The following is a 16,455-nucleotide window of genomic DNA, read 5'->3' as shown; positions in this document are numbered from 1 at the left end:
GTAATAAGATCATGTGCATCCTTGAGGGTGGTTACTCTTCTGAGGGGTCCAGAAAAGAGGCATTTCAAAGGTGTTAACCTAGATGCACAGAAACACCGGACAGGGCTTGCTTACAGCAAAGGTAAACTTTTTACTAAAGAAATGACATGTCTGTGGCATGACTATCCACCATGACCTGCCCAGTAGGGATGTATGACCAGATCATCCTGTGAGGTTACTTTGGGCTACATTTATTACACTGCCCCTTTTTTGGATAGCAAGGAAGCCACTACCCCAGGGGCAGGTTCACTGTGTGGCCAAAGGGCTGTGTGCAGCAAGCACGAAGGCACCTGTCTACAAACAGGTAGAAGTGGCCTGTTGAGTTAACCTAAGTTAGGTGGAATAGGGACCACCAGCCTGCAGAAGGGTCCTCTTGCTCAGGCACCACACTGGGAGCTAAGAATTACAATTGCTTCCCTAACAAAGCGTTTCCTTTTTGTCTAGTAATTAAATTTCCCCGAAATACTATCACAAAGCATATTTTAAATAAATTGCTTAGTAGCATGATGGGCACTAAATTCTTTAACTGGCTCAACTGCATAAGCCATTTTATTGGAAATGAACTTTGGAGAATGGAAGGCGAGGACCTGAAACCCTTCACAATCAGACCCCAGAAGGTGTGGCATCAAGGCACAGCTCCTTTTTTGGGGGGCAGGGGTGGGAGTGGGGTCCTGGAGAGATTTTCCTGGATACGGAATCCTCATTGTTGTGTCCCTGTCCCTGGCCGGGCTTAGCTACAGCATCAGAACTTCCCTTATCTTTCATCCTCATCACCAAAGGCACAGTGGACATTACAAATCCCACTTTCTACATAAGCAACCTGAGGCTTGATTATGCCATTAGATTGAGGACCTGCAACTAGCACAGACAGGACAGGACTGGAGATCAGAGCTGGCTGACAGTGAGCCTGAAGTTCCCCCTCATCAGACTGTTTCTGAAGGGATCAAAAGCTGTTTCTCGCCTTGAACCTTACATTTCTGTGAATTTAATGCCAAAGTAAAAACTCTAGGAGAGCACTGGTCAGTGTGGTTCAGTGATTAGAGTGACAGCCTGCACACCAAAGGGTCTCAGGTTTAATTCCCAGTCAAGGGCATGTACCAGGGTCGTTGGGGCCAATGTGGGAGTCAACCGATCCATGTGTCTCTCTCACATCAATGTCTCTCTCTCCCCTCCCCCCTCCCTTCTACGCTCTCTAAAAATCAATGGAAAAAATATCTTCCCATGAGGATTAACAACAACAAAACTCTAGGAGAGACCCAGTTGGGCTAAAAATGCCACCACAATGAGATGGGAGGTGCAGATTTCCATTCCACCAACATCTGTGAGAGCATTTGAGTTCCCGAAGGACCCATCCATGTGGTCTGTTAGGAAGATGATGTGAAATTTCATCATCTTCAAACTTAAAGGCATTTTCAACCTTACAGAGAAACATGTGCAATTAAGAAATTCCAATTACCTTCAGCATTTTACACCCTCCTGCCCCAGGACCACAGGACCAAATGGACATATCCTGGGGTAGGTTTCAAACCTAGACTCTCTGAGGCCTGAACACCTCATTGCTTCCTAGCATTGTCTGCTGTGAGTGAAGGTCAGGGTCATCTTCCTTTCTCCTGCAAATCCTCACAGCCTTACACAAGTCTATTAGGCCTGAGGCACGCAATGAGAACCAAAACAATGGTCTTTACTTTGAACCTGGATCTGCTCAGTAAGCCCAAGTTCAGAAATATTTATGAACACTCAATTCCTAAGTCTTCTTTTTCCACTAAGACTGCTTCCATTCAGAAGCCCAACTTTTGTTTTGAGTGCCTCTACTTGGAAAGGGACATGTTTATTTGACTTTTAAACACTGCATTTAAAATCGAGGAAGATGGCTTTAGAAGTGCAGTTCTGAAATACAATGATTACTAACCAATAATCTTAGTGGAGCAAGTCAACTTCCAGGGACAAAGATAGTATCAAGGGGAGGAATTTCATCTTTTCTGAACAGGTTGCATCATGTTAATTTTAGTCCAATTTATTTTTTTTATATATTTTATTGATTTTTTTACAGAGAGGAAGGGAGAGGGATAGAGAGCCAGAAACATCGATGAGAGAGAAACATCGATCAGCTGCCTCCTGCACACCCCCTACTGGGGATGTTCCTGCAACCAAGGTACATGCCCTTGACCAGAATCGAACCTGGGACCCTTGAGTCCGCAGGCCGACGCTCTATCCACTGAACCAAACCGGTCAGGACAATTTTAGTCCAATTTAGACTTTGAAAGATTTAGAGCAATAAAAGCCACATGAGACAACCCGCTTACTGGTTTGCTGGGGGGTCTGCATTGACCCCCAAATCCAGCAACTGATGAGTTTATAGCAGAACAGTAAAGGGAAAATCACACACAGCTTCTCTTTGCCCTGGTGGCTCAACCATGATGGCACTGGCCCTCCTTTTTTTCCCTTTGGAGGTATACCTGGTGGCTGGTGAGTGCTGAGAGGCAGAGACTGGGCCCTCGTCCACCCCCTCTCTTTCTCTTGACCTATTTCCGGTTCCAGTTATGGGAGATGTTCTGAATCTTTTTCAATTTGATCCTCTGATCCAGCATCTTGTACCTTGCAGGGTGCTCCTCCATTTTCTTGGGGACCGACGGTGCATAGGAGCTGGATGCATAAGCGGGGCGTTTAAAGTGGCGCAGCGGAGGCTTGATCACTGGCGGCCATGCAAAGGAAGACAGACAGCCGTTAGCTCAGCAAGGCCCCGACAATCTCCTCACCCTGAGACCTGTTTGTTGTCTTCAAAACCAGGAAACAAACAGAGTGAAACTCTCCCAGGAGTCTTAGGGAGACAGATGAATTGGACAGATGAATAAACATATTATCACCTTGGCCACTCACCTTAAATAAAGACAAATTCCTAGAGAGAAACAGTGATGAGCCCAGAATGAATGTAAAGTTCTTTTCTAATGAAGAACAGGGGTAAGGAAGAGAGAGGGTGCAGTGGGGTCACTTTGGGGAGGAGCAAGGCAAACAGAAGTGAACCGAGCCATGTCATTAACCAGCATTTAGCATTGTCTGTAAGCTTTCGGGGTTGCGATGTGGCAGGCAATAGTGAACTGTTAATACAAAGTACGTCGTTGAGAAAATTTTGCAAATGTATATATAAAGCTCTCATGTCCAAATGAACAAAAGATCTGAACAGACTCCTCACCAAAGATGATATACACATAGCAAAAAAGCAAAGGAAAAGATGCTCAACAATTTTTGTCACTAGGGATTTGCAAATTAAAACAATAATGATAGCCTTAGCCAGTTTGGCTCAGTGGATAGAGCGTCGGCCTGCAGACTGAAGGGTCCCAGGTTCGATTTTGGTCAAGGGCACATGCCTAGGTTGTAGGCTTGATCCCCAGGGGGGCGCATGCAGGAGGAAGCCGATCAATGATTCTCTCTCATCATTGATGTTTCTATCTCTCTCTCCCTCATCCTTTCTCTCTGAAATCAATAAAAGTATATTTTTAAAACAACAATGGTGCTATATACACTACATACCGATTAGGATGGATAAAATAAAAATTGTAAATCTGATGATGCTCATTGCTGGTAAGGAAGCTCTCTCTGGCTGGTGGGAAGGCAGAATGGTGCAGCCACTTTGGGAGACAGTGTGACAGCTTCTTACGAAGCTGGACATAGTCGTACCCTGTGATCCAGCAGTTGTGCTCCTAGTTACCCCATGAACTTGAAAACTTATGTCCACATAAAAACCTGTACATGAATTTTATAGAAGTTCATTCACAATTGCCAAAGCCTGAAAGCCACCAAGAAGTCACTCAATAGTTAAATGAAGAAACAAATTGCAGAACATTCATACCAGGGAGTGTCATTTGGTGGTTGAAAGCAAAGAGCAGCCAAGCCGTGTGAAGACTTAGGTAAGTCTTCCATGTGTACCGCTAAGTGAAAGCTGCCAGTCTGAGGAGGCCACACACTGAATGATTCCACTTAGAGGACACGCCTGAAAGGGCAAAACAATAGAAATGATCAACAGATCAGGGAGGGATGGCCAGTGGGTCGAAGGGTGGAGGGGGATTCAAGCAGGTGGAGCACAGGGATTTGTCGGGCAGCAAAACTATTCCAAATGGTACTGTGGAGGTGGATACATCAAAATCCAGAACACATTGCAGCGCAAGGAGTGAACCTTAATGGCTGCAAATTTTAAAAATAATTTCGGAGGTTAGGAATCACAGAGTGAAATGCAGGGTGTAACAAAACAATCTAACGGCATTACGAATGTAGGAAACGGCCTTATTAAATAGCGTGTGGCAAAAAGACACTCACCTAAAGAACTGGATGTTAGTGCATTCTGTTAGACCAGTGGTCGGCAAACTCTTTAGTCAACAGAACCAAATATCAACACAACGATTGAAATTTCTTTTGAGAGCCAAATTTTTTAAACTTAAACTATATAGGTAGGTACATTGTTATTTACTTAATTAGGGTACTCCTAAGGCTTAGGAAGAGCCACACTCAAGGGGCCAAAGAGCCGCATGTGGCTCACGAGCCCGTTTGCCGACCACGGTTTAGACTAAAGACCAGCAAGGCTGCAAACATGTACTGTATATGGGTAGATAGTATTGTTGGGAGGACTAGTTCACAATTCCAGTACTACCCTATGTGTCTTCTGGAAGTGAACAACCACGTATGTGAATAATGGCTGGTGAGAGCCAGGGTTCTCACTGCTGGAGAGGAGTATACAAATAAGTGGAAGGGTCGGAATGGTCCAAGTGGTTGTATGAATTCAAGTTTCACTTAATGTAGATATAGATGGACACAGAAACACACATTTTCTTGGTCTATTAGCTGAAAAGTTCTGGAAGCGATGAAGTAGCTACAAGCCTAGAAGTCTCGGTAGCAACAAGCATTCCTAGTCCCCAGACGTTGGCTTCTAATACTGTTCTCCAATGAAAGGATCCAGGATTCCTTGTAGAAATGGCTGGTTCTGGGACTAGAGAACAAGATGAACCTGGAGCACCTTGTAGTGGCAGAAAAGTAAGAAAGTGCAAAAACAAAATAAAACAACGAAAGACAGGACAAAGGGTCCCCTCCCCCCAAATGAAAGAGCCCCCAAATGGCCAAAGTTAGAATGATTTAAGCATCAAAATAAACACAGCAGTATGGAAGTATAACCCAAAGTATAAAATAAACATCCATGGCTTTATATGGAGATACTTGTTCCAGTATACATACTGGAACAAGTAAATAATTTTGGGAGAGTAGACACACTTTTAAGGCAAAAGAATTCCAAATAATTCATGTTGAAGAACCTCCCTCAAGGAGAAGGAGCCTTTAGTGTTTGGCTGGAGATAGTGTCATCCTTCCACAGAGCACAGGTTGGGAAGGGGATCAAGAGTAACCTTACAGTGAAGAAATCTAACAAACACCTCCTCTGCCAGGAGATTGAGGTCGACGTCAACAGTGATAAGTGGTGTTGGTAGTATACACCCTTATTTTACGTGATGAAAATGCAAATTATGTAATGAAGATAGCACTTTACTTCTGTGGTCTTCCTCCCAAAAATACATAACCCCATTCTAATGATGAAAAAGCATCAGATGAGTCACAATTGAGGGACATTCTACAAAATACCTGGCAGGAATTTCCCAAAACTGTCAAAGTCACCCAAAACAAGGGAAGGCTGAGATACTGTCACAGCCAAGAGGCGTCTAAGGAAACGTGTGACTAAATGTCAGGTGTTATTCTGGGTGGGACCCTGGAACTGAAGAAAGACACTAGGTAACAACCAAGGAAATCTGAATAAAGTGTGGACTGTCGATAATAAGAAAAGCACACCGTCTAACCTGCAGATCTGTAAGCAGAAGGAGGTAATTGATACTCCTCCCTCTGCTCCCCTCTGCTATATCCCCACCCTCTGCCCCACCTCTTCCCCTTCCTGCTCCTGCTGAAGACAATGTGAAGGTGAATCAGGGTAAAACCTGGTTAAGTGACTATAATGAGGTGAAAGGTGTGGAGGAGCAGAGATGCTGAGTCATTGCCTGGAACGCGAGTTCTCTCTGCGGCTACTCTGCTCCCAAGGAAGGGCCAGCAGGAGTGTGATGGACAGGTCGCTTACAGGAGTAGGACTGGGGAATGGCTCCATTAAACAAGAGAGAAACCAGCTGTGCCAACCTCGTCCAATAACAGGAAAATGCATGGCGTTTATGATCAAGGAGATCAGAAGCAACTTCAATGTACGATCACAGGGAATTAAATATCCTACTGTGGCACTATGGAAAAATGATATAGATGTCTATTAATAAAAAATGGAGGTGCATGCAAATAAAAAAGCAGTATAGATGATCTAACCTTATTACTATAAAAACATATAAATATATGCACAGGAAACTCTGTAAGAACATACATTTAAACCATAGCAGCGATTATCTATGAGTAGTATAAACATGGTTATTTTATTTCTTGTTGGTTATTGACACTTTCTAATTTTTCTGTTATGATCAGGCTTGAGTGACACAACTTTTTACAAAGAAACATACTATTAATATGTCTTCTATTGAATTGTAGATTAGACCCTTTCTACAAAATCATACATAATAGAAAGACAGTAAAACTATGTTTACTCTGGGCCTTAATCGGAAACATCATAGAGAGCTCCTAGCTGCATATACATTTGACAGCCTATAGAGTAATATTCATTCAGAGGCCTCTTAGTGCACCTACCGTGTCCTGCTGATGTCACCATGAACAAAACAGACAGAAATCCCTGCCCTCGAGGGGCTTCCATTCTAGGAACCCTCTCTGAAACCTGTGGCTTGCTTACCGAAGAAGTAGTGCTCAAGCATGATTAGTGATTCCATTACTACAAGCTCCAGAATACCCACACCAACTTTGCCTTTTGAGCTAGGCTGACATGGGAAGACTTTCAGCAAATGGTGCTGTAGTGGCATCATAATGTACACGCAGAACAACGGAGATGTTTAAGATCTCAGAGTTTCTTAGGGTAAACAAGGGATGGCAGCACAAAACAGTCTAGGAACAAACATAAAAACAGTCTCCTTACCCTGGAGAATGGGGTAGAGACAGGAAAGGGCTTTAGCATCAAAGCTGGTGGTGCCAACATCGGGCCGGCTGATTTAGTGCTCAAATCACGGTCCCTCTCCACATTCATTCCATTTTTGCTGCTCAGCACGAAACCAGGCAAAGTATTATTGAATTTCCACTTCTCAGCATGAAGAAACATTTACCGTTTGCTGGAATTCTGATCGTCAGAACAAAAACTCTCCTTGCCACTGGAGTCACGGCAAATAGAGTTGAACCCTCTGACAGAGACTGGCCCCCCACGGACATGGTAGAAATACTTCTATGCCTGCCTTCAGCCTCACTCAAAATGTGGAGAAAAGGGAAATTCAGAGAGTGCTGTTTTGTATGCACTGATGGCCTTTCCCCTCTACAGGGGACCCCTGATTTGATCACAGGGCAAAAGAGCAAAGCCAGAGATGAGGGTGCCATCTAGAGTTTAACGGGGACTTCTCTTTCTGGGGTGCTGGGGTGGCCTCCTGAGGACTCCTTCATTCCTGAGATATTCCTGGAAGGGGGTCTGACCCTTCAGTGATTGGGCACTTCCCACAGCTGAACCAAAGCAGACCTGTTGCAATCCCCTCCCTCCTTGAGAAGAAGAAAATTGGGAACAGAACCCCTCCTCCACCCCCCCCCCCATGCCTATTCATCAGCAAGGTGGGCCCTTTCCTCTTCAGGGCACATTCACAAAGTCTGCGCTCATCCCTTGGAGCAATGTACTTGAGGAAAGGATCTCATTAGCTAATGAAGGTTTGACAAAGTCACGTTTCTGCATAGAACCTGTACTTGGCAAAGTCATCATCAATACTACTTTCAAACGTGCTTAGGAAAAGACAAGTTCAAGACAAAAACCAACTCTTCATCATCTTTATTTTGCAATTACACACGATGTTTATTTTTCACAAAAAGTGGTGTTCTTTTAGGAGTTTTAATCCTCCTGTGTTCAAATCTCATCTTTGTCATAAACACCACAACTGCTCCCAAAGGCGTCTATGACCTTCTCCACTTCCTCTGCCACCCACCAGCCTACCTTCTAGTTTCTCTCTGTGTCTCTCTCTCTCTCTCTGAGACCATTTTGCATTTGGTAGCTATTTGTGTGTGGGGCGGGGTTGGGTGGGGGAGAGGGACTATTACATAGAAGTATTCTTCTTTAGAAAATAGATATGGATTTATACTATAAAATAAACGCCTAATATGCTAAGTGTCTGACCATCCAACCAGTCGCTATGACGTGCACTGACCACCAGGGGGCAGATGCTCCAACTGGTGGGTTAGCTTGCTGCTGGGGCCCGGCCGATTGGGACTGGGCGAGACGGGCTGGACACACCCTGGAGCCCTCCTGTGGTTCCTCCCCTGCCCCAATTATGCACTGGTGGGGTCCCTCAGCCTGGCCTGAGTTCTCTTGCAATCCAGGACCCCTTGGGGGATATCGGAAAGCCATTTCAGCCCAATCCCCACAGGCCAGTCTGAGGAACCCCACTGGTGCACGAATCTGTGCACCAGGCCTCAAGTTCATATATAAAATTGATGGCTGTTAGTTGAATTCAGGTATTAAAATATGAGTGAAGTTTTATAAAACTCCTTGTTTAAGCTGCTGTTTCTCAAAGTACCTTCAATAAAGTTGTGAATGGAATAGATGTTGCTGTGGGAGGGAGAGGGTCTTAAGTCCAATTTAACTGGGTGAAGGTTAAATGAGTCTGTTCATGGTAGGACTTCAAGACCTGAATGACGGATACACGTATTATGAATCCCTAAGAATAGCCAATAGCATGCAGATTCCTCAATTTAATCAGGCAAAGGAACCCCCTTTATCAGGAGCAAGAACACTTTCGGCAGAACACTTTCAGAAAGACTGGGCTAATTCGCTCTCATATCACATCCATCTCATTCATGCAGCGGACCCTGTTGTTTTGCACTGAGTGATCGCAGATCCGAGAGAACAATGACGGGTCCTTGTGTAACCTAGTCCAGCCGGATCCCCGAGTGGAACCACAAGCTGCATCAGCATCCTGCTCTTTCCATCTCCTGTAACCGCAGTGTGGCCGCTGGCACCCCTCACTGTGACTGCTCCAAAGGCAGCGGCATGGCTCGCTCTCACCTTCTGGACAATTTCTAATATTGGCACCATTTTATAAAAAGAAGCGTGGGACACATGTTTTCTTCCATTTCAAAGATAAAGCCATGATATAACCTTTGCAAAATCTATTTCCATCTATAGACAGTTTCTATCTGCATTTGCGCGCACGCGCACACACACACACACACAACTAACAAGATAGAATAATTATTTAATGCCTTTCAAGTGTTGTTTTAACCAAAGAACAAAATCCCTGCCATTCATTTCATCTCTCAAATCAGTGTTTACTCAAGGGATGGGTCTGAAATCTGATTAAAAGCCCTTAGAAAAATCACCCATGAGTTTTGAATTGAAAGGGATTGGAATGTTATTAACATCAGTTCCACTGAGGATGGGACAATACGAGACCTGTGATGTTCCATTCAGGACCTGCCATGGTAAAAAAAATAATAATAATACAATATCTGACACACACTGTGTACTGAGCACATGCTAGACATTTAACTTGAGCTGGTCTATCGTCCTCACTACAACCCTAATAGGCAAGCACTAGTATCGCTCCTTTTTGGGGTGAGGAAACTGAGGCATAAAGAGCTTCAGTAACTTGCCCAGGTTCAAACAGCTAGTGCGCAAGAATTTAGATTCTGATTTCTCATCCAAGCAGTCTGACTTCAGAGCCTTCCTCCCGTATTTAAAATAACCACTACCTGCCCGAACCGGTTTGGCTCAGTGGATAGAGCATCAGCCTGTGGACTGAGGGGTCCCGGTTTCGATTCCGGCCAAGGGCATGTGCCATGGTTGCAGGCACATCCCCAGTGGGGGGTGTGCAGGAGGCAGCTGATCTATGTTTCTCTCTCATCGATGTTTCTGACTCTCTATCTCTCTTCCTTCCTCTCTGTAAAAAATCAATAAAATATATTTTTTTAAAAAGAAACAAAATTTTTTAAAAATAACCACTACCTATTAAATGTTCTGCACCCTTATTAGTTAATGACAAATGAGTTCATTTAATAAAATTATTATTTTAACTAATAATAAAAGAATAAGAAAGTCCTCCCTCCAGGAGACGATCCTCCTCAGCTAAGTTCTTTGTTTTCATTGTGTTCACCCTGGCAAGCACCAAGGACATGAGACCTGCTGTTTCCAAGAGGCAGGGATATTTGGAGATTATACAAGCGAAGTCTTTTGCTTGATTTTTCTCATCAGTGTGTGCATTTTTTCCACGTATGCATAGGAAGGTGGGAAGTGTAAGGCGAAATCAGTAGTGTTATGTCCCTCCTTCACATCAACAACGACCTACGCCAGAAAGAGTCCGTAAAGATAAATTTCTTCAGTGTTCTAGAGCACTGAGGGCTAAATGACAGATGTGTTTTGATCTAGTCCATGATAAGAATGACAACTGCCATCCCTCAAAATGAACTCAAGATAAAAGACAATTGCAAATACAGCGCTCATTGGAATCTTCATGTAAAAGAAGTGTGCTTGAACTTGGTACATGGGTATAACTGATCTTATCCCCAGGCAGAGTACAAATGCAAAAGATAGGAGGGTAGAGTGCGGGCGATTTGACATTGTGTCAATGTCAATGAGACTCAGAACAAGGAGTGCTAACTTTGGCAAGCTATTTATTTGATTATGCCTCCATTTCCCAATTTGTGGAATGGAGATTATAGTACCTTCCTGAAGAGTTGCTGTCATGATTAAATGAGGTAACAGATAATACATGTTAAGAACCTAGCATTGTCCCTCATATTTGATAGATGTGCAATACCTATCAAAGTATTTATTATAAAAAATCTGTATTAGGGAGATCAGAAGTTAAAATTTTTGAAGTTCATCGCTCAATAACTTACAATGTACATAATATTTTGTTTTGGAAAAAAAAACGTAAGCTTCCTAAAACGTCTTCAGACCTCAGAGCTGGTCAGTTCTCTTCGGAGGCATCCTGTTGTTGGACGTGTTATCCGTAGTCCCCTAGAACAGGACACACAACAATGTCATTGCAAGCCAGCTGGCATCTACACACACAAACTCTGTCTACGTCAGGCGGTGGAGGTTAGAAGCAGAGCCGCATCTATTGCCAATACTACTGTGCATGCCAGCAGCTGCACACACAGAGGAGCAATGAATGAACTATCTGCATTGGTGAATGACTACAGTACTGTACCTTTCCATCTAAGGATCCCTCCAGCAAAGTGGTGTGACCGAGGCACCCTGGGGCATCTGCTCAGAAGGAAGTCACTGACTACTCTTCCTCAGTGGCAGTCATGACCGTAAGAGGTGATGAAGCTCCGGGTCACTCCTCCAGCGAGAGCCAACGTATCCTCAGCTCTCCATCATTTACGGCCCCCCCATGGAACTCGATGAGGCTCACAAACCCCATAAGGCAGAGGTGAAGTTGGCTCTAGAAAAGAATTGGCTGCACGTGCTATTGCTTTACCCTGTCAGAGTCACTTTGCTAAAGATGTGTGCAAGGATTCAAGGTGAGGTCCCCAGGCTAGTGTTCTGGTGCTGGAGCTGCAGGAGGACCCCTCGGGTAGTTTCAGAAACCACACGAGCTGTTCTTTCATGACGTGGTCTCTGGTGGCTTCTGGGTTGGGGCACGTTATTTGCAGAACTTTCTTGCTATCTGAATTTTCAACACCCACATCGCTCAATAGGTTAGAAAGGGAAAACATTGCATTTCTCTGAAATATATGTAAAATCATGTCTACATGGATAAAGACAAACAAAGCTGTTCTGGAAGACAGTAGTAGGTTTTTCACTTAAGTCTACTGTATAATAGCCTGCTAAACAGATGTTAAAATAGACGTTTTCCCAAGAACTAGCTTTATATTTTGCTCATATCTTTTGCCATACATCAGCAAACTTTCTGTGTGAGTGTGTCTTCTAAGTGTCTCTTAAAAGCAGGATAGAGCTGGATTTTGGATTTTTTTTTAATCTAATCACATAATCTCTGTGTTTTAATACCAGAGTTTAAGCCATTTGCAATTATTACTATTACTGATACTTTTAGAACAGGTTCTACTGATCTAATTTTGTTTTTATTTGAATTTGACTTTACTAATTTTAGTCATTATTCTTTATTCCTTGCTTCTTTTTCTTCTTTTTTGCCTTCTATTGACACATTCTCTATATTCCCTTTGTTGGTGATCTCTTGCTGATTTAGATGCTGTAGGTTATATTTAAATTATTTTACTGATGATTCTTTGTGTTAAAAATTTACAAAATTACAAAGTTCTTCCCAAAGACAAAATAGATCTTAGTACTCCTTAACTCCTATGGAATAACCCTCCTTCCATCAATAGCTTGTTGCCTATTTTAACACAAAATTGGACATTATTTTTATAGTGACTAGTTACTCAAATTTACCAGCATGTTTTATTTACTTGTGTGTGCACCATTAATCCTTGTATCTCACACCTTGCTTTGGAGTTCACTTTTCTCCTTGTGGAAGTATGTCCCTCAGCATATGGAAGATTTACCTTCATTGTCTTCCCACATTTACTGTTATCAAGGCAAATATTGCTTGCAGCTTCCTTGAAAATAACCAGTTTCTCATAGTATTTAAGATTTTTCTCATTTTTGTTGTAATTTTAGGCACTCTCACACTGTTCTTAGATAAGCATTTGGTCTTATTTAGGTATTAGAGGCCTGGTGCATCAATTTGTGCATGGGTGGGTCCAGCCGGGCCGGCCCGGGGGAGGGGACACCGGAGGTTGGCCGGCCAGCCCACCCCCTGGTCAAACTCCTGGTCAAACTCCCAGTCAAGGAGACAATTTGTATATTAGCCTTTTATTTTATGGGATGACAATTGAGGTGCATTTTCCATCTAAGAATTTAAGTCTTTTGAGCCATTTATCTATCTTCCATGCTCTTTTATTGAGATATAAACTCACATACCATAAAATTCCCCCATTAAAGTGTACAGTTCAGTGGTTTTTGTATATTCACAAGGTTGGACAACCATTAGCAATATCTAATTCCATAAAATTTTTATCGCCACTCAAAGAATCATACCCATGAGAATTCACTTCCTATTCTTCTCTCTCCCCAGCCTCTAGCAACCCCTAATCTACATTCTGTCTTTATGGATTACCCTGTTCTGGATATTTCACAGAAAGGAAATCATATAATATGTGGCCTTTTGTGTCTGGCTTCTTTCACTTAGCAAAATGTCTTTAAGGTTTATCTATGTTATAGAATATATCAGTACATCAGTCCTTTAGTATGACTGAACAATAATCTATTGTATGGATATACCACATTTTGTTTATATACTCATCAGTTGATAGATATTTAGTTTGTCTCCACTTTGTAGCTATCACAAGTAATGCTGCTATGAATATTTATGGATAAGCTTTTGTGTGAACATATGTTTTCAGTCCTCTTGAGAATATACCTAGGAGTGGAATGCTGAGTCATATGGTCCCTCTTTGTGACTTTTTGAGAAACTACCAAACTGTTTTCCAAAGTGGCTACAGAATTTTTCATCAACAACAATATATGGGGGTATCACTTGCTCCAGGTCATTGGCAACAACTTGTTTTATTCTTGCCATTCTAGTACATGTGGAGTGATATCTTATTGTGGTTTTGATTTGCATTTTTCTAATGACCAATGATGTTGACCGTCTTTCCACATTCCTTTTGTATATCTTCTTGGGAGTAATGTTTATTCAAATCCTCTGCCCACTTTTTAATTGGGTTACTTGTCTTTTTATTGTTGAGTTGTAAGAATTCTTTCCACATTCTGGACACTAGATCTTTCTCAGATATACTAGAGGCCCAGTGCACGAATTCGTGCACTGGTGGGGTCCAGCCGGCCCATCCCATGGGGGCCGATCAGGCCGGGCCCATGGTGGGGATGCAGGGGGACTGTGGCAGTTGGCCAGCTGGCCCTGCCCCCGATCAGGGTGGGTGGGGTGATCAGGGGCTGGGCCGGCTGGGGGGAGGGGCCACGGGAGGTTGGGGTGGGGCCGGTAAGGGCCCCTATTGGGCCGGTTGGCTGCCGCAGTGCGTGTCATAGCAACCGTTCATTCCGGTTATTCTGGTGGTTCTGGCATTCCGGTCACTTGGCTTTTAAATATATTCATGATTTGCAAATATTTTCTTCCATTCGGTGGATTTTCTTTCTACTTTCTTGATAGTGTCCTTTGAAGCACAACTGTTTTTAATTTTAACAAAGTTGTATTATCTATTTTTTTGTTTTGGTTGCTTGGGCATTAAGTGTCCTATCTAAGAAATCATTGCCTAATCCAAGGTCATGAAGATGTATCCCTGTGTCTTCTTCTAAGTTTTATAGTCCATGTTCTTTCATTTGTGATATGATTCTCTCTCTATGTCATGTGTGGTATAGAGTCCTAAGGACTATCTTCCAACATGAATTTTCTTTTCACCTTGAGTTTTCCTTTCTCTTTTTAAAATTTGAATGGTAATATGTTTGTCTTTCATTTAAGATTTTAGAATTATTTGTTTTACATATCTTTGTAGTTTTGTTTCTGCATAATTTTACTTTATTTTTTTTAAGGATGATTAGCCCTCCATTGAACTTTTGAGTATCTTAAACAAGATATTTTTAATGGTTTGACTGCCAGCACAAACAGCTTGAGGTACAGGCACTTGAGTCAGAGGGAGGTAACGTGTGGTATTCCTGAGGTAGAAAGAAGTAGTGAGCTGCCATCACAACACATGAGGTGGAGGGTGTCTGACAGACAAAACATGAGAACTACCCACTCCAACTCTACAGGCTTTGGAGTGGTCACAACTCGGAACCTAAGACACCCAACTTGGGCCAGTTTAGACTGCCCAACCAAGGCAAGGCCACGGTGGCTGAGACTCTGGCTCAGAAGCCTTGGAGACCCAGCAGGCCAATAACAGGCCTAAAGCACAGCAGACAGGAGCCAGGTCAGCTCTGCATCCTTGTAGAGGTCCAGGATGATGTCAGAGATCCCACCTCAGCCTAGAATGTCATGGCCTTCCACAGAAGAGCAAACACCATCCCTACACACTGGAGTTGCTTGGTTCAGAGCTGTTCTCCTCCTAATGTCTATGGTCCTAAGGGCACAAGCAAGAGAGGATGAAAGAGGCCTCCAGAGACCACAGACCAAGGTTGGCTCAATACTAAAAAGCAAGTTAGTATAATTGATGCAAATTCAAACTCGAAAATGAGCCTTTTTCTGAGGATGGCTGCTTTTTGTACAGTCATAAATTAATATAGATAGTGCCCGCTCACACACCCATCCATCCAGCTTTATCAACACTAATGAGAATCCAATATGTGCTTGCTACCTTGACAGGCACTGAGGCAAAAAAAGAATAAGACCGTCCCACCCTGGAAAAAGCCACCTATGACTGGGTAAAAGGGCTTCTTAGCAAATCATTACAAGTATTAATGCTACCAAGATGATTTGGATGGACTGCAAAAAGAAATTAGCCAGGGAGGAAGGGTAAGCAGTGTTTCAGGTCCGGTGACAGAGGCAAGAAAGTTCAAGGCCTACTTGGTGGACACCGAGTCCAGTTGTTGGATGGGGTAAGGAAGCTATAGAAGTTGAGATTGAAAAAGCAGATAGACAGATTATATTTCATCTAAGCTAAGATGCCACTCATTATAAACTATTATTTCATGTATGACCAAGAAAACATGCTAATTAAATTATAACACACTATTGATTGCAAAACATTCCTATCTCAGCAACCCAAATGCTAGGCACTGTCCCTCTCAGAATGGATCAAATATGGTAATTCCTCAAAGAAGAAATGTAAAAGACAAATTAACATTGGAAAATAATCTACTTATATAACAACCATGGGTGGTGTTCATCACGACCTGAACCGCCGCACCACGACCAAGCAGAAGGAAGTCATCTGCAGGGGTTGTCTTGGCAACGGCTGGGCCCTCCCCCGAGCTGTTTCCTGGAGTTGTTTCCGGTGAGGGCGGGGTTTGAGTCAGGAACCTACCCTCGGAGAGTGGACCCACTGAATCCTGGGTCATTTTGCCAAGGGCTGAGCCCTCCCCAGCTGTTTCCCGTGTGGCCTGAGGGAAGAACCCACCCTCAGAGCACCAGGAGCGCCCAGCAGCAGTCAGTTCTGGGCTGCTGAGGTGGAGGCCACAGTATGGTAGAACTCTGGGTCTGGCTCAACAGGGGCATGGCCAACCTTTAAACCAGACCCTGACAGTAGAAAGGAGGGAGCCCCATTCCTCACAGAATCCGCTGTTGGATAGCTTGCTGTCAGTGGCCTGCCAGCCAGGAACCCCATTCTCCTGCACCCCGG

General features: G+C 43.3%; 1 protein-coding gene across 6 annotated transcripts in view; it reads right to left on the bottom strand.

Moving 5' to 3' along the window:
* Window positions 1-2,488: 2,488 nt before the first annotated feature.
* PDE1C (phosphodiesterase 1C, calmodulin-dependent 70kDa) overlaps window positions 2,489-16,455 on the bottom strand; it is a 342,910-nt gene continuing 328,943 nt past the window's right edge. For 4 of the 6 annotated variants that reach the window (XM_005862929.2, XM_005862930.2, XM_005862933.2 and 1 more), the window contains one exon: window positions 2,489-2,731. In XM_005862929.2, the coding sequence (XP_005862991.2) occupies window positions 2,562-2,731 (170 nt within the window). In that variant the 3' untranslated portion in view covers window positions 2,489-2,561. Of the gene's footprint in view, window positions 2,732-10,321; window positions 11,156-16,455 lie in introns of those variants that run through there. The other 2 variants (XM_005862932.2, XM_005862931.2) reach the window with 2 other exon arrangements.

This window comes from Myotis brandtii, unplaced genomic scaffold (genome assembly GCF_000412655.1).
Source record: "Myotis brandtii unplaced genomic scaffold, ASM41265v1 scaffold17, whole genome shotgun sequence".
NCBI lineage: Eukaryota > Metazoa > Chordata > Mammalia > Chiroptera > Vespertilionidae > Myotis > Myotis brandtii.
The sequence above is the reverse complement of the archived record's forward strand: the minus strand, read 5'-3'. Positions and strand labels throughout refer to the sequence as shown.